This window comes from Eumetopias jubatus, unplaced genomic scaffold (genome assembly GCF_037043125.1).
Source record: "Eumetopias jubatus isolate StellerSeaLion01/CBP00866 unplaced genomic scaffold, mEumJub1_p1.0 scaffold_6, whole genome shotgun sequence".
Classification (NCBI taxonomy): Eukaryota; Metazoa; Chordata; class Mammalia; order Carnivora; family Otariidae; genus Eumetopias; species Eumetopias jubatus.
Genome location: NW_028274812.1, coordinates 96,194,606 through 96,217,038, shown reverse-complemented (window position 1 = coordinate 96,217,038; position 22,433 = coordinate 96,194,606). Strand labels below are relative to the sequence as shown.

At 36.1% G+C, this 22,433-nt stretch overlaps 1 protein-coding gene and 1 pseudogene across 1 annotated transcript in view; both read left to right on the top strand.

Moving 5' to 3' along the window:
• Positions 1 to 16,738, top strand: part of GFRAL (GDNF family receptor alpha like) — a 73,463-nt gene extending 56,725 nt beyond the window's left edge. Inside the window, exons 8-10 of the mRNA XM_088024345.1 lie at positions 13,839 to 13,934; positions 14,033 to 14,105; positions 16,666 to 16,738. Coding sequence (XP_087880471.1) covers positions 13,839 to 13,934; positions 14,033 to 14,105; positions 16,666 to 16,738 — 242 coding nt within the window. The remainder of the gene's footprint in view (positions 1 to 13,838; positions 13,935 to 14,032; positions 14,106 to 16,665) is intronic.
• On the top strand, positions 8,846 to 9,140 carry LOC114204665 (small nuclear ribonucleoprotein E pseudogene; annotated as a pseudogene).
• Positions 16,739 to 22,433: the final 5,695 nt, after the last annotated feature.

Below are 22,433 nucleotides of genomic sequence, written 5' to 3'. Positions count from 1 at the left end.
TAACATATTCCAATCTCACTATCCAATCATAATAGGGCATGTGTCTTTGCTTCTATTTATATGTTTAAATCTATACAGTTGCATTATTTTAGCAAGGAACATGGTAGTTTTCACTTAAGGCACATTTGGAATATGATTTGGGATTTTGCTATGTACAAATCCAATAAGTTGACCATTATTTGCTACTTTGACTAGGCACATGTGTGTGTGTTGGGGGCAAAGGGGACTTTTGTTTTGGTGAATATATGTGTATAGAGAATCATTAGCTATTTTAAATTAGGTAATTTAAAATCAGATTTCAGAAAGAGACCAAGCTTCCTCTCACCTCTCTGAAGATTTGACTATGACAGGCATCATATCTGGTTGCACCTTCCACTTTTCATTGGCTAAGATTTCAGTCAGGTACTCTAAGGAATAATCTGGAAGGTTTCTCTTAGAACCTTTCAAAATCCAAAACTCCCTCAAGGGAAGAGACATGGAGGTGCTAGCCCCTAAAGATGTAGCCCACTCTAGTGGAGACAAACCCTGGCTTTAGTTTCACCACTAGGTTTACTTGCACGCAAAAGTTCCCAAGAAAATCCAGCTGGTTTAAATTTTGTCTGCAGACCTGAAACCCAGCAAATTTGGCTTGGCTTCCTATTTTGCAGAAAATGTTTCACACGGCTTTAATCTGGAAATACTGAAGTGTACAAACCCTCAACAGAAACAACAGGAGAACAGCTGTCTCCTACCTTCACTTTCTCCCACCTCTACCCTTAAAGCTCTGGGTGTTTTTAACAGAGGGGGAAAAGTCTGCCTCTGAGCATGAAAGATGGTATGAATCATCCATGACTACCTTTGTTGCTTGCTCTAAGCCAAAAAGGAAAGATTAAAGAGTTGCCATTGATAAGTGAGACAACTCAACTTTTGGCATCACTAGAGAAGGAAGGAGCATTTAAGATCATGAAGAGAAATAAAACAACAAAACAATACTGTTACAATTTGAACAATAACAGACTTCAGTATGTGAAAGCGTAGTGTTATCTTTTCCATTTTCCACTCTTGTGCTTTCATTGGCTTCATACAATCCCCTTGTTGCCTATAATTGGGGATGGAGTTAGTGCCAAAGCTGCATAAAATAAGCAATCTTTCCTTTATACTTTCTGTGCATCATGATTGTGTATGTGAAGTCATAAAAATAATTTATTATGAGCATGTGTATTCCTGGCTTAAAGAGCCAACTATTCTTGTGACAACAGTATAATAGCATCACATGTATTCCCATAAAACACCATATGTGGGCACTTAATAGTTATTGCCCTGGCACCTATACACTGGGATATCATCTTAAAGGGAGACCCCTTAGAATTAAGAACACTTGATACTTAGACAAATAAAATCCTGTAGATGAGATAGGTGAGCAAGGGGTAGAGATTTATTAAGAATTCACTGATAATGACAATCATTCATCTTCCATTAGTATATCAGATTGTCTCCGACCACTTTCTAGAGTTTTTTCATGGGTTCAGGAAAACCTTTTACGGATTGAAAACATCAGCAAATATTCTCTCAGTCTCAAATTTGCACGAATGCTCTAACATCACATAGATATCTAGTAAACTGTAAGAATGAGCATGACAATATTTTTCTTCTTCTTGCTCATTACTCTTTGGAAAGCATATATTTGGGGCTTGTGGAACAAATCACAGTAAACAAATTGGTTTTCAAACTAGATGAAAGAGTGTACAGAGTGGCTGAAAACTTCTCTGTGACCCAGTGTGAGTGCTTGGTGATGTTATGCAAGTGTTCCTCTGTGACAGAGACTGTTGCCCATTGTCCCTTTCTTTTCTGCTGGCCTCCAGCTTAGGGTGGAATGGCTTCCTTTGGTTGCCACTGAGGTTGAAGAGTGGCTTTCCCAGTTCTGATATGCATTGAGTGTGTCAGAACTCTGGGACTGGTGTTTAACTATTACATTTGCCCCTGAGTCAGGTGGCCGGACTCTCACTGTAGGCATATGATAGGGACTTTCAAAATAACTCATCTGAAGAAAGAGGCTAGAGCCCACTGGTTCCAGATTGTGTGTCTACTTTAGTTGGGAGTCAAGGTAATCTGCGAGGAGGGAAGCTATATAAATCAGATTGTAGGGCTTTCTTCAAAGGGCAGCTTAACTTAGTGATACGCTGCTGTGTGTCATTGGGATCTGTGTAGGAAAATGCCCCTGTTGATGTCTTAAGTTTCTAGAAAAAAACATGATTCAGTACCTGCATCTCTCTTCACTCACTCTTCCTAGTGTAACAGCCTGAAACTTACAATGGTATTTTGTTTAAAGTACATATGGTAGTTATTACATGGAAAATGTACACTAAGCATATGTCTACAACCCTAATAGCTCCTTCCAACACATCTACATGGCTGCTTCCACCCAATTTCTCTCACTGTTCTTTGGCCCAAACTTCCATTCCAGCACCCCTCCTCCGCTACAATGGAAATATTTTTGCTTTGAATTGTTTTGTTCTTTTTTATAAAGTTTTTATTTTAATTCCAGTTAGTTAACATACAGTGTTACATTGGTTTCAGGTGTACAATATAGTGATTCAACATTAATTCTTTTGTTCTTTTAATACTGATGGGTAGCTGAAAGAGAACTTTTGAAGTGTAACATCTCTTAGTGATCCAAATATGCATTTTTTTTCAGTTAGTAAAATTGGCTTAGCAGTTACTAATCCCTATATATTGTTATTCTCTACCAACTGCTGGGTTTTTCAAAGGCCTTTACCTTATTAAACTTAAGTCCCTGACCTCTTCTCTCTTTCTCATTAAGAACTTCTTTCCATTAGTCTACCATAATGTGGTTTAGAATTTGATTTCCTTCCTGTCTACTTCCAAAATCATGTGTTTTCAATTCTCTACCAGTGATTCTCCATCCTGACCATTCATTTTATCTTCATCATTGGATTAGGAGATATCTAAGAGCAAAGAATTTGGAGAATTTCTCTAAGCTTCAGTTCTCTCGTTTGTAAAATGAAACGAGAATACCTAGGTTCAGAAGATTTTTTTAAGAATGAAAATGTTAAAACTAATACTACTATCAACAGGGTTTTGGGAGACTTCCATGAGAAAGTGCAATTGTAGAGAGGAACAGAAGGGAAAGCAGGGATAAGCGAAGGGATTCCTTTGGTGGTTCTTTTCGTCTACCCCTTTCCCCCTCCTGTGTAGAGGAAAAGAACCACCAAAGGAATCCCTTCTCTTATCCCTGCTTTCCAATTCACTGAAGTATTCTAAAACATCATGTCATATCAAGAACCCAAAAGTCACCTTTCATTTAGTCCTCTGCATTCTCAATATCAAATAAAACTCTAAATTATATCATATTTAATAACTATAATTTATTGAGCACTCTGTGCTCTTTTCACATAGCGTCTTGTTTAATTTTTAACAGTAAATGTTGCGGTAGGCATTATCCATCCCATTTTAAAGATAAAGGAACAGAGGCTCAGTAAATTGCCTAAAATGACAGAGCTGAGGTGAGGCAGAGCCGGTTTTTGATCCATACCTGATTATAACACTTGCGTTACTATGCTCTGCACCATTCTGCTTTCCAACAAAAATCTTTTTGTTTTAAATATAACCATCCACTGTCTCTCTTCTCTACAATGGCTTCTGCCACCTTTTTTTAGTTTTCATCTTCTCACATCTGAATTTTTTCCTAGTCTCCTCACCAAACCAGCCAATTCACTATGACTAGACTAATTCTCCAACTGTGTCTTGATCATGCTATTTCTGTTTGCAGAAGACACTGTTGCTCTCCATTGCTCCTGCTTTCATCCTTCCCACATGTAAACTTCGTCTGATTCTCAAGAACACCCAGAATGCGAATCAGTATTACTTCTCACCATTCCTCAAATGCATACCTTTCCCTTAGCTGTCCCTTGTTGATTCCCACCTCACTTTATTTAAATTATTTCCCTTACCTGAAAGTAGATTGAGAACTTCATAAGAGCAGAGTCATGTATCATCCTACCAATATATCCCCATGTTAACTGCCATGGTGCTAGCTCTGAAGTAGAAAGTAATTACTTATCTGGAAATCTTTACTTGGATCCAAATCTGGTGGTTTCTGCCACATGGTCTTGTGGACATTCATAGGTGACTAGGTGTAAATGATCCATGAACTCCTTCTTGTTCTGCTGGAATCAGTCTCCTAAGTAGAGAGCAGATTCTAAATTCTCCATATCCCATGAGGACAAATTGAGAAATTGAAGTATGGCAGATTAACTGGCAGTAAATGGGGAATTAATGTTGGCATCACACCAACCTCTCTAAGGGGCAATGGAAGTAGCATTTGGGGGTCAGGCATCTCCCAAGCCACAGGCTGAAAAATTTGTTTAACTCCGAGGAATAGAGAACAAGAGAAATTGTAGTTATCAGGTTCTTGTACATATGTATGCTTAGTAGAGGAAAGGATTATAAATAATGCCTATATTCAGGAACACAAAATACTATTAGTATGATTTATCTGACTTTCCACTAACTAAATAAAAATAGGAAGCTTCAATAAACATTTTGTGCCTACCCAAAATATATAAATATTTGTCTATCAATCACATATAGCCATGTTTTCTAAGGTTTGTTTTTTTTTTTTTTTTAATGGATTCCTAGATGTATTCCGTGGAGAAAATAAACTTAGGTAAAGTTTCCCTTCTACCATAGCAAACACACACACACGCACACACACACACACACACACACACACACACAAACAAAACAAAAAACTAGAAAACACTTGCAGCCAGGACATAATTTATTTTGTCTAATCTACAATTTTCCAAAGTCATTTATTTATGAGATCTTTTATTTGCCTAACACACAAAGGGGTTCTATAGAACGAGCATTTCATACGAAACATTTAGACAACTCTGCCTCTGCTAACAAACTTTGAATTTACTGTGTCGACTGCAAGTCAGGTTTCTGAAAGAGGAAATGCCAGAAGGTTCAACTTCAGTGAAGTGACTCAAGAAGATCTTTCTGAGGAAAGGAAAGAAGAGAAGGAGGGCACAAAGGGAAAGGGGTAAAGGGAAAGAACCATCAAAGGAATCCTCTCTCTTATCCCTGCTTTCCCTTCCATTCCTCCCTACAATTGCACATGCTTTCTCATGGAAGTCTCCAAAAACCCTGTTTATACTAATAGTAGTTTTAATATTTTCATTCTCAAAAGTTTTTGTGGACCTAGGTATTTTAGTTTCATTTTACAAACGAGAGAACTGAAGCTTAGAGAAATTCTCAAATTCTTTGCTCGTATATATCTCCTAATCCAATGATCAAGATACTTACTCTTTGTCTATCAGTAAACAACCTGATTGTTAGAATTAATTACCAGGCAAATAGTTTTTTACACATTACTATTGATCGGTAACGATATGCATTAATTACAGATGGGACAATGAATTTTCATTTTTATTTATTTTTTTAAGATTGATTCATTTATTTGAGAGAGAGAGAGAGATTGAACATGAGCAGGGGGAGGAGCAAAGGGAGAGAGGGAGAGAGATTTCTCAAGCAGACTCCCCACTGTGCACAGAGCTCTATCCCAGGACGCTGAGATCATTACCTGAGCCGAAATCAAGTCGGACACTCAACCGACCAAGCCAGCTAGGTGCCCCTGAATTTTCATTTTTAAAAGTGATAATGAGGGCGCCTGGGTGGCTCAGTTGGTTAAGCGACTGCCTTCGGCTCAGGTCATGATCCTGGAGTCCCGGGATCGAGTCCCAGGGAGCCCGCTTCTCCCTCTGACCCTCTTTCCTCTAGTGCTATCTCTCATTCTCTCTCTCTCTCTCAAATAAATAAATAAAATCTTAAAAAAAATAAATAAAAAATAAAAATGATAATGATATGTGAAAAATATGTGATTTATCTAATGACCCTTAGTCAATGTCAAAGATAAGAAAAAAAACTAAACATTATATAATCATACACTATACAGTGATGATAATACACAGTGACAGATGTGCTATATCAAATGTAAAATTGCTAATATATACTTTTTGGCCATTAGATAATTGCATAGGCATGGCATTAGGATAACCATATTACATTGTAAATTAGGTAAATATGATGTCTACTTTTAAGAAGTTTGCTATCTAAGGAAAGCTAACTACATATATCATACTTTTATATTCAGCTTTCTCCCAGAAATTTGTAAATTTATGTGCAGGGAAGAGATACTGCAATTATATACCTTTTTTCCTTTTTAAAACTCAATAATTTACAAAACTTTCTGAATTGTCTCATCATTTCAAATGTCTATGAAGACTTTCCAAAATGTATCCCTTTCCTTCATCTTTTTTCCTAGCTCTCTTTTTCCTGGTGTTTTCAATCAGCCTATGAAAAATTGTGTAAGCTAGCCAGGTAAAGTCTTACACATTTTCAAAACAGTGGACATGAGGGAATCCTTAAGTTCCAAGTAGAGACATCAGAAAGCTATCTAGACAATTAATGTATTGTCACATATATTTTTTCATAAGAAATTTCTGTAAGAAACTTCTGTATAGGAAAACAAAAACTTACAAAGTTGAAAATATAGTGTCGATTATTCCTACTCTTATCTTACATTTGTCTCATTATGAGCTCTCCTAGTGCTTGTATAACATAATTCAAGGTAAAAATTACTGTTCAATTTGGGGAACATATTTTTTTCCAATAAATTCATTCCAGATAGAGGTAGTTTTTAAACAGTGGGGTTATTTTATATTTTTATCTGTTTCAGGATGTATCAATGTAGACATAGATTATAGGAACCAAAGAAATAGCCAAGTCTGATTTTAAACAGTTATAACCGATCTTTTGTGCATTATTCTTTGTGTGCCCTTCGCCTGGTGAAGATACTGGAAAACTTTTTGTATAGTCTTAACTCTACATCTGTAAAAACAGAAAATGCTCATACTGATAGCATAGTCTAAGATAACTACCTTGAAGACTGCAATGTTTATTTTTTTATATTTCTGTTAAATGTCATTAAAGTGGTTGATTTATTTCATTACACTGAAAATGATGAACATATTTCAGAAGGGTTTGCAAGTTGAAACATCCTACAGATGTATGTGAGTCATTTCAGAAGTTTTAGTTATTAGATGTATGTCACCTCTTCTTTTGCAGATTTCAGCAACAGAAACATACATGATCATGGACACTTGTAAGCAGACTATGAGGTGTTTCTCATTGTGCAACACTATTACAAGTTGTCCCTACTACTTTTCAAATTTATTTCTTAATCCAGCTGGATGCCACATTGGAAAACACTGAAAATGTTTTTGCGTAATTTTTGTTACCTCCATGAGGTAGATTTTAGATATAAATTGTGGAAGATTTTGCTACAGATTGCATCTTGGACATGTATACCAACTCTAATCTTGGACAAGACAACTATTCTGAGTGGAAGTTTCTTTATCAAGTTGAGCTAATAATTCCTATTTGACTCGATGTTATAAAGTTTAGCAGTGTTTGTCAAAGTGCCTTTTAAAGTATTAAGCCCCATATATATAGAAGTAAAACATTTTGTTTATTGTATGAGTATATACATGTATTTCTTTCCCCCTGTGTGTGTGTATATACAGTGTATATACTTTATACACACACAGGCACACACAGAATATTTATATATTCTGCTAGCAGCATCAGCATCATCTGGGAAGTTGTAAGAAATTCAGAATTTCTGCCTCATCCCAGACTTACTGAATCAGAATTGGCATTTTAAGGTAAACCAAGAGTCATGTTAAAGTTTGAAAAGCCTTGTTCCATATGGTCTACTCTTTCCACGAACACACACATATATATATGTAGCAGCCAGAGGGCTAGGCAAAAGAGGGTAGATTCATCATCCTGAGTTGATAAAAGAGCAGTCTAGGAAAGTACTTTATATTTTAACTAGAACTGACCATCAATAATAGTGGAAAGATAGAAGGTATTAGGTGGCTCATTCCTGGAATAATGTTTACTGCTGTCAATAATGAGGCAGAATGGATCATTGCACTGCATGTTTGAATTAGATAATCTAAGACAGCCCATCTAATTTTGTAATTCTACTGTACCTACATACTTCTATATTTATTGATATATATTCTAAACATGAATATTTGATTCCTATCTCCAACCTATATCTTTAGATCTGTTTTGTATGAGCCCACAGGTGACAGATATTTTTAATTCCAGATTTAAAATTGTTACATTCTAAAACAATCATATTATATTTATGTATATTTATCATATATAAATCATAGTATATTTATCTAATCTAGTGTTGGTTATTAGATAGCAATGCATAATTTGCATTCTAATTGCTACCCCAATTGCTTTCTCATTATTTTCAGAAACTATTAAGGAAAATGTAGAACAGTTGAGACTCACTATAATCTCTAAGAAATCTACTAGATGTGTGGACAACACTGTTACTCAACCAAGGGCCAAAGAGCTTGACAAGCCAGGCTTGTCAATACAGTTAGTTACTAACACTGAGCTTTTTGGTTCATGCCAAAAGATCAAGGCAAATCTTCTCGAGTGCATACTTTTTCAAGTATGTGTTTTTTGCTTTTGTTTTTGTTGACATACAGAAAGCTGTATGTATTTAAAGGATACAGCTTGATGAGTTTGAAGATAAATATACACCATGAAACTCACATCACTACAGTCGGTACCATAAGTGTATCTATCACCTCTACAAGTTTCTTCCTGTCCTCTATTTATTACTATTCTGTGTGAGTGATAAGCACATTTAACTTAATAGCTGCCCTCTCAGAAAATGTTTAAGTGTAAATATAGCATTGTTAAGAATAGGCACCATGGCGGAAGTTGCTTTCTGAGGTAGCATGCAGTCTTTGTTGGCTTCCACCATGGTGTACGGTGGCCAGGGCCAAAAAGTGCAGAAGGTGATGGTTCAGCCCATCAACCTCATCTTCAGATACTTGCAAAATAGATCTCGTATTCAGGTGTGGCTTTATGAGCAAGTGAATGTGTGAATAGAGGGCTGTATCATTGGTTTTGATGAGTACATGAACCTCATATTAGATGATGCCTAAGGGATTCATTCTAAAACAAAGTCAAGAGAACAACTGTGTCAGATCATGCTAAAAGGAGACAATATTACCCTGCTCCAAAGTGTCTCCAACTAGAAATGATCAATGAAGTCAGAAATTCTTGAGAAGACCATGTAGTTTGTTTGTTTTTTTATTTTATTTTTTTAAAGATTTTATTTATTTATTTGAGAGAGAGAGAATGAGAGATAGAGAGCACGAGAGGGAAGAGGGTCAGAGGGAGAAGCAGGCTCCCTGCTCAGCAGGGAGCCTGATGCGGCACTCAATCCCGGGACTCCAGGATCATGACCTGAGCCGAAGGCAGTCGCTTAACAAACTGAGCCACCCAGGCACCCCATAGTTTGTTTTTTTAGATGTCTTTTGTTGGGAGTGTAGTTCTAAGACATTTGTTCATATTGTTTTGATTACCTTTATGTTATTACCAGAGAACAATAAATGCTGTGGGATTTTGTTTTGTTTTGTTTTTGCTTTTTTAAAGAATAGGCACTATGGTGTACAATAGGTCTCTAGGACTTACTCATTTTGCATAACTGAAATTTTGTACCCTTTGACTATGTTGGAAGAAGCCATCCAGAGGATATTACTGCTAGTTGACCTGTGAGCTGTACCAGGGAAATTGGAGGCTCGTTGCCCCCTCCCCTGTTCTTGGAGTGCACATTCTACTCACTCTTCCCATAGCCAGAGCTGTTTCAAGGATGCAGTCTTGAGAGAGCAATGTGTTGTTGAGACAATATGGACTGTAGATGTGACTGAACCCCTTTTAAGACCTCTGTATAAACTTTTAAAATTCTAGTGGGTGAGTGCTAAGATCTACTATCTAGTGACTGCCCAAGACAAGCCTCATATATAAGTTCCCTTGCTTATTAAAACAGCCACCTACCAATCTGGAGGGGCCCACCTCTTTCTTCAGTCTTTCCTTTTCCTCTGTGTATGGAGAGCTGGTTACAGATTTCACCCAGGGAACTCCTGAGGTTTGCAAACCAACAGGCTAATACCACTAAGTTTCCCTTCCCCCTAGCTCCTGGCAAACATGTGGTTAGCCATACATAGTGCAAGAAAACAAATCTAACACATTGTTTCATCTTTGAAGTTTGTCAACTAAATAAATGAATATGCTTTGTTGATGCATGTTATTATTTAAGGCAAGTATGTTATTTGGTTGATTTACTTTTTACAACATACATTTTAGCAGCAGTGATGTTGTACTGTCATTGTATGTGTTTAATGCCTTGGTTTATCATGTTACTAATGTGTTGTTTTTTCAAACTTAAAGATGTTTACATATTTTCCTTTCTTCCCAGCTGCAATATTTCTTAGATCCATTTTGGAAGGAGGTTTTTATACACTAATAGTAGAAAGAGTCCATGATACAGGGAATCTCACTACTGATCATTAGGTGAAAAAATTCAAAACTCATTTCCAGTTTGGAAATTTAAATACCTTCAGATGACCATATTGAAATATTGACCAAATTAGAAATAGCCCCAACCCTTGGATATGCAAGAAGGTCATCCATGCATTTTCATTCTCACTAAAATATTGTCATGGTATTGGCAATATTCTACTTAAAAATGGAAAGAAGCCAATAACATTTAACTATACCATGTGACATATTAGCAATTAAGAAAAACAGCTACAGGGGCGCCTGGGTGGCTCAGTTGGTTAAGCGACTGCCTTTGGCTCAGGTCATGATCCTGGAGTCCCGGGATCGAGTCCCACATCGGGCTCCCTGCTCAGCGGGGAGTCTGCTTCTCCCTCTGATCGTCCCCCATCTCATGCTCTCTCTCTCTCTCTCATTCTCTCTCTCAAATAAATAAATAAAATCTTTAAAAAAAAGAAAGAAAAACAGCTACAAAACATATTATTCTATGAAAATGTTCACTTTGTCAAACTTTTTCTTCCAAGCAGACTTGTATATGTAAATAGAATTTTAATTGAAGATTTACAAATTTGCACTATGTCATATATTTAATTTCTATTTCAACTATTCTAACATTTCTTTTTAAATCATTATTTTGTATCTGATCTATTGTATCTTTAATTATGCATTTAGCATTTCATATAAATTATAAAAGTAAAGTTTTAGATCCCATCAGCTCTCAGCCACTGCTGCACAAGGATTTGGAAGAAAATAAAAAAGAAATGATCACATCTCTGTAGTCATTTGGGGAGAACACTATTTAAATTTGTTCTTAACACAGGGCTGAAATTAATCTTGATTTCCCGTCAGATGTACAGGGATTTTACAATATAGTTCATAATAGTGTTTAACTCCTCTAGGGTATGAGTTAAGATAAACAAGTCACTGACAGTGTTTATCTATAAATATAGCAGATGGTGTGGGACTGAGGTTGGTTATTAACTCTGACGACTTTAATTTCATGGTTATAAAACACTGTAAACCTCACTGTTTATAAAAGGCAGGGAAGAATCTCCAATGGGCTTCAGTAGCCAAGAAACCCTCTGTAACATTAATCTCTATAACTGATATTCGGTATCCTCCTAGGGTGCAATATTTAAGATTGTGGAGTGATTGCTAGACATATTAAAATTTTCACTGGGATCATTAGCTAACATTTCTGTCATTGATCTATTATAACTTTGTTAATGAGTTCCATGTGAGTGAAATTTAGTGAATGAGACGATTCTTTCTAAACTTTGCTAGGTGAATGTTTAACAATTACTTTAGGCAGATATATTTAAGAGGCAGCCTAATTTGTCAGAATAGTAACCGTTTTTCTTATGTAAAGATGAATCATGGTACCTAACTAGACCAAATGTGCTTAAGGATAGAATTTCATAAAGGAAAACTATAGCATCATGCAAATAATTAGCCAATGTGCATTATATACATTTACATGTAAGCCATGAATCTGCCTCAAAATGCCATAGAATTTTAAATATAAAAGAATTTTTAAAACATTGCAAAATGCCATAGAATTTTTTTTAAAGTAAAACTATCCTTCAGATTCTGAAGTGATTTGAATATAAAATTTTAATATAATTTGTTTCACTAAAACCTGTAAGATCAACTTGATTAAAATTAATTCTTCCCCAAAGAAGGAACCACTAGTATAAAAATTCTATTATTTGAAATAGCTCAGTTTTCCCATTCCAACTTTATAGTGAATAACAAAATGTATTTTATGACCACAAAATTGGAAAAAAAAAATTCACACGCTCTACCTCTATTTCTTTTACACTTAGAAGAGATTGATTTTTCAGTTCCTAAGAAAGTCAGACTTCTATAAATATATGATAACCCAATATGTAAGGCGGGGATTAAAAAATCTTGAACTAAAACATCTTCACCGTATTAGAGTTCAAACTCCTCAAAAAATGGGTTTTCTAATAACAAAATCCTCCCTTTTCTACCTCTTATGTTGGGCTCCTTCTCTTGGACCCATACTGAGAGCTCTGTGCTTTCTGCTGATTATTCCTGGGACCTCAAATCTTGGCTTCCAAGCAGCTGGCTTGTGGACAGCAACCCTCAGTGGAGAGAGGACTGGATGGGACTCTTGGTAATATGTCTTCCCATCTCCCTTCCTCCTCGGAGCCTCTTGTCAGTAATTCTCATCAGATGTATGATTCCACCATTTGATGCACTCATTTCTACAAACAACAGTCTACTCAGACTTCCAGGTCTCAAAGTACACGAAACGGTCAGAGTGGACAGCCAGTCTCTTAAGGGGAAATTTGATCTCATCTCCCCCACCCTTCTTTAAAGATTCTGATCCTACCTGAATCTTCATCAAAGAAGCTGGTTATTGGGCTATTGGTGTATTTAACATTCATGTCTTTGTTGAATCGAATCAAAACTAGGGGTGAGTTCACTTCAAAGTTATCAGTGAATGTCACTGAAAATGGATCTGTTAATTAATCTTAAGGATCCCATCTTTTTGTCTTGTGAGTTGTGAAGGGAGGTAGAAATGTGTTAAGCAAAATGTTGCCACAAAGACTAGGGCCATAGAATGGCTTTTCCACAAGTGTGACACTTTCCCATAAGTGTGACCAAAACTAAGTTAACAATAATAGAAAGGAAAGGGATATACAAGAGACAGAGTAGGGAAATAAGGAAAGCTGGATGTTGAAGTCTGAGTGGAGGGGTAAACAGAGTGATTGCTTTAGGGACTCAAGAAGAATTCATAAATACAGGGGCACCTAGGTGGCTCTGTCAGTTAAGCATCTGCCTTTGGCTCAGGTCATGATCCCAGGGTCCTGGGATCGAGTCCCACATCATGCTCCCTGCTTAGTTGAGAGTCTGCTTCTCCCTCTCACTCTCCCTGTGCTCTCTCTCTCTCTCTCTTTCTCAAATAAATAAGTAATTTTTTAAAGGATTCATAAATCCAAAGAGTCTTAGGGAAATGAGATATTGTTAAAAACATATTGAAACAATCACTCTTGTAGAAAAAAAAGGAATCTTTTTAATATCACAATGGGTAGTTTCAAGTTGATGATTTATTCCCCCTCTGGTCTATATATAAGGTGCCATGAACTGTCATAAAGTATAATCTACTTTCTTAATCATGGTTTGGGACAAAAAAACAAAAACAAACAGTTTCTGTAAAGAAATTATCTGATTAAAAGGTGGGGGAAAAACTGTTAAAATATAAGGAAAGTGCTCCTGCTTTCATCCTCATCTATCAGATTTTATTAAGATAGGGTCAGAAATAAATTGCTGCCTTGTAATATAATATAAAGCAAATTACAACCCATGGGAAAAAGTAATGTATGACTTTTAAATACCGTAATCTCATTTTCATTACTTTCTTTCAGATTATCCGACCCTGTCTAATGTCAAAGGCATAGCATTGCATAAAGGAAAACCTGCAAAGGAGAGAACTCTAAGTGGATTTCATTCCCCTTTCAATGGTGAGTTAAAAATCTATCCTCTATATTTACTACTTATTCTCCCTAAAAAAAAAGCCAGTAATTTGTTGTTGTTGTTGTTTTTAATCTTTTGTTTCTAGGAGAAGTTATCTATGCTGTCATGTGCATGACAGTCACCTGTGGAATCCTTCTCCTGGTTATGCTCAAGCTGAGGTAACTGGATACAGCTCAGAAGGGAAAAGCTGGAACAGAATGGGCCTAGTTAAAGCACATTTCACAAAGGCACACCTTACAAAGGGCCTGAGGATGAAAGCTTCTCCGTTAAGACATACTAAATCATTTTTTAATGTGGGATAGGTCCATGGAAACATTACTCTAAGTCTTCAGATGCAAGAGAAATGTGATCAGGGAGATTTTTTTTATGTTGCATTTTACCAGCACATGTGCATTGTTCCCCCCAATTAAACTGTTATCAATCTTTCCCCTGGTTTTCCTACAAAATCCAAGTTGAACTTTGCTGCATTCCTCATTCAAATCATTTGCAGAATTCATCTGCTTACATAATGGAGCTGTTGTGGACTTCATACAGTTTATCTGAAGATTTCCTCTTTACTCTAATTTCTCATATACTAATAAACTGTGTTCATGTTTTAATATACAATTATTAAAAGAGACATTTAATGAGGCCTCACAGGGTACCCTTAGAAACACTTATTACTATTTCCTGACATTAATTCACTCTTTCCAAATCTTTTTCCTTGGCTGCCCTCATTGCTGGAATGCAGTAATACTCCAGCAAACATGTGAGACTTACATTAGAGATATATCAATCTCTAGACTTCTAAATGTCCAGGACCTAAAATCTTTCCACTTATTTAACATTGACAAATAGGTATAAAATGTTGTGGATTTTCTTAACTTTCATTTAAAAACCCTCACATTTATAAATCAGTGATGTTCATTTTCTTATTCATTATACATGTGTGTATATTTTTGTATAATCTGAGTATCATGCAATGAAGAAATACATATGTTTGCATATGTACATTTTTATCATGTATATGCACACACACATAAAATATATTTATCAGTAAGTTTAGGCCTAGAGAAGATCACTGGAAATAGACATTTCTCTTGTGGCATTCACGGAGGAGGACTCAGTGCACTACCCAACGCATGTACACTGATTACTCCTCCAGAAATCTCTCACTTTAAGGCAGATAAAATGAAAGACTTAAGTGGGGAGACATATGGCGATACCAAGAGGTAAGGCACTTGATGAGTCTACACTCTGCCTAAAGATTTTCAAATATATTTATTGTTAAATGCAATGTCTACTTATCTACTTGTTGGATCCCACCTCAAAGCATTGAATTTGGTGCTCACCAACACCAGTACCCAAACAAACTGCTTTTCTCCGAGGCCTTAAAAGCTGTATCTGTATGAGAAGATGTTCCTTGGATTCCATGATACAGTTTAAAGGCTAAATAATTAGCATCAATTTCTAAGGGGGAAAACAGCATTGGAATTTATTAAACTTGACTTTATTTTGTTTAAAATATTTGAGAGCACTGTTCAGTTACTGGACCTGCCTACATATTCCATTATAGATGTATCATTTCAGATTGACACAGATGGTTTGCTAGTCTAGCAAAAATCTTATTTTAATGGCTCTGAATCTTTATTTCTTAGGCACACATAAGGTATAAAGTTCATATCTACCACACAGGCCAGTGGGGTTTTACAGATTACTGTTGTACCACAGATAAATAAGGTGTTGCCTTTCAAAATCCCCTGTGTGTCTGGTGTAAGTTCACCTCCTTTCTCATCTGCATAGAAAAGCCTGTCCCTTTATTGGATGACAGTGTGAGGGTTTTAGACAAAAATCTTGAATTTAATGTTTATTTTAAGGCAAATCATTCATACTATTAAGTATACCACATGTAGTTACAAATTATTTTCCATACAATTTAAAATGAATCCTTACCCATAATCTGAAAGATCCAGAAAGTAAATGATCTAGGGTTAAGTAAATGACAAAATTACAAGCCATCATGGAAAGAACAAAACAAACAAAAGCATCAGTAACAACAAAACCCATGTTACCCTAGGGATGACCAGCGCCTCCTTAATGAAAGAAGGCTGGTTGACACTTTAGGCATTGTGAATACCTTTCTGTAATACAGGTTAACATTTTTACATTTGTTTCATGTTATGCAAAATTAAAACAACCCTAAATCTTCAGAGAAATTTGCAGAGAATCCAATAATTTAAAACTTAAATATTGAGGCACCAGGGCACCTGGGTGGCTAGTCAGTTAAACATCTGACTCTTGATTTCAGCTTAGGTAATGATCTCAGGATCATGAGATCAAGCCCAGCTTAGGTTCCCTGCTCAGTGGGGAATCTGCTTCTTTCCTTCACCCTCTCCCATTGCCCCTCCCCCCTTCTCTTTCTAAAATAAATAAATAAAATAAATAAATAATAAATAAAAAATAAATTTTAATTGTTAAGTAAGTCTTAAATAATTTAAAACTTAAATGTAATTTAAAAGACTCTTAAAAAAATGATTCCTTGGAAATCACAGTTAAATGCATACTTCTTAGAAAGACCGTAGAATATGTGACAATTGAAACTTTACATTCAAGAACTTGATTATATTTTTTTCTCCAGGCACAGAATCCATCCAAAAATATAAGCACATAGAATCTCATTTGTAAAATCATTAAAATGGCATGTTGTTAACTTTTACTTTTACTTTTACTTTTATATAGAACTTCCAGGATATCAAGTCAAACAAGAGATCATTCTCCAATCCAAATACCTGGAGGACTCATGATTCATTAAGAGTCACGGATCATTAACAATCACTTTCTTTACAGGAAGGCTTTGTAGCCTATCAACAGAATATTCTGTCTGCCATCAGTAAGGAAAATGTGAAGATGGATCTAATGATATTGGATCATTAAGTATAATAATGTAAGAAATAGTAATAATGGCATGATGTTAGATTTATTTTTTTCTTAAGAAAGTATTCAAGTAAAAATGTATGTGGTATCTTCTACGACACTGGTAGAAAATTAAAGTCTCCCTTGAAGGCAAAATGTGTTAACCCAAGTTACAGTCTGCATGATTTGTTTCATGATAAATTTGAATCTATATAATAGTAATTAGTTGCATCAAAATATGATCTATTATGGTTAGCAGGGTTTATTTTTCCTGATCAATTTTATAAATTCCCACTGACTTGCCAAAAGGAAAATGCTAATAGGAATATCCAGTATAATTTATTTGTGTATTGTTGTCTATTTTCAAATCATTAGCTACATCATTAGCATTGACTTTAAGTGACTTTAAGTTCCTAAGTATATTTGGCTAGATGATTAGTCTTAAATATCAGAAATTAGATCTTTGGTTTTTGTAATTTAAATACTGTTGAATTTCACTTTTCAAACTTGTTGTCTTTATTTCATACCTATAGAAATGTAGAGCAACACATTATCTGAAAAACTCAATGTGCATTTTAATAATGACATACTTGTGAATTTAATTTTTTCTATGCTAATTACTATGAACTTATGCAATAATAAACTAACACTCTAATTATTATATTCTGTATTGTTTCCATATGTTACTTTTGGCCTGATTTGACACCAGAGTACAACTGTGATTAGAAAATTGTGAAAAAGATGTTAGTTTAGTTTTTGATACATATATGCTTTTCACCTGTCTGCAATCATACTAGTACCCACTGCTAAGAATACATATGAGGTTTTTATTACCTACAGTGGCACAGGAACACAAACATTCAATAAACTGAGTATGCTAATAAATAGTGATACATTTACATTTAAAGGTCAAATACTTTCTGTCTAGTCTCATATCTATTGCTGTTTACTGTTTCGGATTAAATCGTCTATATTAAATTAAATTTGAAGTTACCATTTGGCTATGTTTACTCAAAGTAACTGAAAAAGCCATCCGTTATCTTTTAAAACAGGGAAGAATGATCTGGGGAGTCAGAAATCTCCCTCAAGAAGTTCTATATATCCCAGCGTCTGTTAGCTCCCTGTTATGTGAAGAGAATGTAGGCACTTCTCTCTCCAAATCCCTGCTATTTAACATGGGCTTGCTAATGTCCAGGAAACATAGATTGTCTCTGGAAAACTGAGGAAAGAAGTCAGGTTGCGTATTGTTTGTGTCGAGCAGGGAAGGGGAGAAGAGTGTGAAACAGATGATGCCCTTTAAAAACAGAATCTTATATCTTAGGCCAGCAAGAATGAATAGGCCGTTTGGGCAGAATTTCAGAAGCAGGAATCCACATGCAGCATTTAGAGAACTTTAAAGAATCAGCTGTCCCTGGACAGGGAGTCTAAATTGAGAAAATATGGGACATAAAACTGACAAACATTAGGGCTGAGACAAAAAAGTCCTTAACCATGTGTCTAAGGAGTCGAGATCCTATAAACGTAGGCCCCTTCAGAACATGGTCCGCATCCCACCCCCACCTTTCACTCTTCCTCATCCCGCCCTCCAGAAAGCCTTTCCTCACAGCCTTTCCCTGCTCTGGGGTTAGGAACTTCTGCTCAGTGCTTCCCCCATCTTAGACTAGTATACCTTACTATGATTTATTTTTCATTATTGTTCTTCTCAGTAAATTGTAAACATTCTAATTGAATCTGTTGGTTCATGTCTGATTTCCCTTCCTTTATACATGTTCAATAATAAAAACTGTTTGACGAATGAATTGCTTCATTTGGAAAGCTATAAAGTGCCATTAAATAATTTTAAATAGGGGAGTGACTTCCGATTTATGAACAAGAAGAGGCACGTAGGCCGAAATGTAAATGGCAGACTGAATATGGCTAACCCTGATGTCCAGGAGTCTGCTAAAAATGCACTGCAATGTGGAGCCAATAAATATTGAGGGCCTGCATTAATTCATGTGTTCAACACATATTTATTGAACATATACCATGAACCAGCCACTCTACTAGGCATTGGAGATAGAGTTCTGAACAGAGTCCTCGTGGAAATTTGGAAAACATACAAGTAAAGACAGTACTTTATGAAAGTGATAGATGCTACTAAGAAATGACAGGCTGGAGTATCAGAGTGATGTAAAGTAACACGAGAGAATAGCATGGACATAAATATTTCATAAATAGAATGGATAGGGATTTGAGATTCGATAATAACATTGTAAAGATCATGGCAGGAACAGAGAATGAGTAGGCTTCTGATTTGTGCCATTAGGTAAACCACAGCACTACCTAAAAACCTGGCTCATATAGGGGGAGGATGAATTTGGAATGGGAAAAAACAGTCTGCCATTTATCTTCAGATCTGTTCCCACCTTTCTCTACCTTGTATATACCCCAAGAGGCTGACCTGTATGAAACACAGGCTTGCCCTCTGGCTTTCAGTTGGCTTCCGCCAATAGTGAGAAGATGGGGGGAGATATTCCCCTGATCCCTCCATGAGGGTCCACCTTGGGCTGGCTGTTTCCCTGGACAGAATATCACTGTTTCTGTCAGTGTGGCTTTTTCTACATGAATCTCTCCTTCTGGATTCCAGAAACATTTCCCTTTCCCTTCAGGACTAGCAGTATTAATGACTCAGCTGTTACTAGTCTTGAGTTCCTGAGTTACTAGATTACTCCTTGTGGTTTTCCTACAACTACCTACACCTATGTAAAGACTCCCTAAATCAAACACTCTTACAGTCATTGAGTTTTCGATAACTTGGACTTTATACTAATTTGAGCATACCGTTTGTTTCCTTTTGGGTCCCTGACTAATGATCCTAGTAATTATTTCAGGTTTGGAACCATTGACAGCAACACCTGTGGGATAGCCATGTGGAGTTATCTAGTGGCCAACCAGAAAATATGGTTGTGGCACTGCTGAGTGAGCTCTAAACCAGATCCGTTGAATTTAGAATTTTCCAAGATCTTCCTTATATCTCTCCCTCCCCAGATGAGAAAGCAAGTTTACCACAGAGGTTGCCTGTGATTTCTGGGGAAAAAAATACATTGGGGGAAGGGTTGCCAGATCACAGACTTCTCAGAAGAATTTGAACATCGATGAAATTCCCTCCAGAGGGGCGCTTGGGTGGCTCAGTCGGTTAAACATCTGCCTTCAGCTCAGGTCATGATTGCAGGGTCCTGGGATCGAGCCCAGCTTCTGGCTCCCTGCTCAGCAGGGAGCCTGTTTCTCCCTCTGCCTCTTCCCCACCCAGGCTTGTGCTCTCTCTCACGCTCACTCTCTTTCTCAAATAAATAAATAAATAAATAAATAAATAAATAAATAAATAAATAAATAAATAAAATCTTTATAAAAAAAGAAATTCCCTCCAGTTATAAGTTTTTGTTCCTCTAGCTTCTTCTGCATATTTACCCACAGCCTCTTTTTCTCTCTAGAATTGTTTGCATAAATTCCCACAGGTGTTCCTTGGCAGGAGGAGTCAGCAGAGTGGTACCAGCTGAAACCCAGCACGATGACTCAGAAAGGCTTCTTGGGAAGGCATTGAAGACAGAAGGAAAACAGGGACTTTGTTGTTACTCTAAAGGTGGGGCTCCGATCTATTCCTACTTTTGAATTCCTTGTGGGACTTTTGAGAACACATTTTTGGGACTTACTGAAGCCTGCATTCCTTTTGTTGCCGTGTACGGTGAAATGAAGTTGAACAACTTAAAGAGTAAGTGGAAGGTTTCTTTTTACTTTTTTAGAACCATCAAATTTGAGAGCTTTACAGCCGAAGAATAAAATCTAAGGAACTGATGGTCAAAATGTTGGCATCACTGCCTTAAAGGCCTGCCAGGTTAACGTGTGTATTTGGTGCATTCCCACTGTATTTTTACATGTCCTTGTCTACTCTTTCACAAGTTGCTCCTCAAAACTTTAAGATGAGTATCCGGCTGCAATCACTTACTGCACTCAGGTTTCTCAAGTTGTTCCCTCAGTGCTGCTTTGAGACTTGCGTGTTCATTTAGACCACACTGATTGCATCCAGAAACTTAGGCTGGTAGAATGGGTGTTTCCGAAAGTTTTCTGCACAGTCAAGTCAGTTTCAATAAATGTGTCCTGTTTAATTAGGGATTTATAACACAGGTATCAATTATCTTGGTTGTACAAAGAGAAGGAAAATAGGCCTTTAAAACAGTGATTTAAAGTTTTATGTAGGGAAGATTGTCAGATTTAATTTTAGATAAAGTCCTAAAACTTCATAAAACTGGAATTTCTCCATCTAGTGCATATAATTATGTTAATCTATTAATATGTCTGAAATATGTAACTGTTCATTTTGAGTGTAATGGACTACTGGGTATCTGCATGTAAGTTGAATTTATACCAGAGACAACAGGGACAATTAAGGTAAAATATTTTCTGAATCTTCTATGCCTAGGTAAAAACACAACTACAAACATAAAACAGCTATCTTTCAAGTAAAAATCTTCATTTGCAAGCCCAGAGTTTGCTTTGGTTGTATGTTGACAGTACCAATTAAGGAGTTTTTAAATTTTTGTTTAATATTACATGTGTGTGCTCATGAAGTTATTTTGTTTTCTTAAAAATATTTGATTTCCTTTATGCAGTGGTTTAAAATCTTTAACATAAATATTACTGTTTATTTCCTCTGATAGAAATTCTTAAAAAGGCTTAAGGAGGATGTATTTCCATGACTCTTAAACTACTACTTTACATAAAATAATAGTGGAAAAAAGAAAGAATACATATGTATTTAAGATGGCTAAATAAACAAATACTTTGAGACCTTACTGAAATTGTCTATCCTGTTGCATAATTGACTGGTTTTGCAGAAATACTTTTATAAGGTGAATATATTTTTACTGAATGCTTACATTTATTCTAGTCCTTTAATATTTCGAAACAAATGTAACTGCTGCTCTTCTGCCTGAAAATCCTAATTTAGTGAGTCACTGGAGGTAATGAGCCTCCTAAGAATAGCAAACGGTATTATTAGGGCAATGTAAACATAAAAGAAGTAGCTATAAATACAAAAGTGGAATAAGTCCTCTAGGAAGTATCCACAAACATCAAATATCTATGATGGACAAGTAACTTAATTTTGCTTTTGGCAGAAATATAAGTCCTTGAGATCTGAAACAGATGTTCTTGGTGGAGACAGAAGCCCAATTACGGTGGAGTGAAGAGAGATAAGTGAGGAAATGTAAACAATGAATACTGGCAAGTGTTAGAGTTTTGCTTCTAAGGACAGCATTGCACATGGGATGGGTCTGTAGTTTCTGTGAATGTGAGGTCATCAACTGATAACTGAGAGAAGTAAATAGAAGGAAGAGAGATTGTGAAATGGTTATTTTGGGGAATGGATCGTATATTTATTAGGAAAGTATTGTAGAAGCAACATTCCTAAGCTTATCTGATTCGAATCCTTGTTGGTTCCTTGTTCTATGATTTGGATCAAAATACTTAAATTCTGAGCTTTGGTTCCCTTAACTTTGAAATAAGGTTAATAGCATTTACCTTAAGTTTTTGAGAGCAATAAATTTTTAATATGT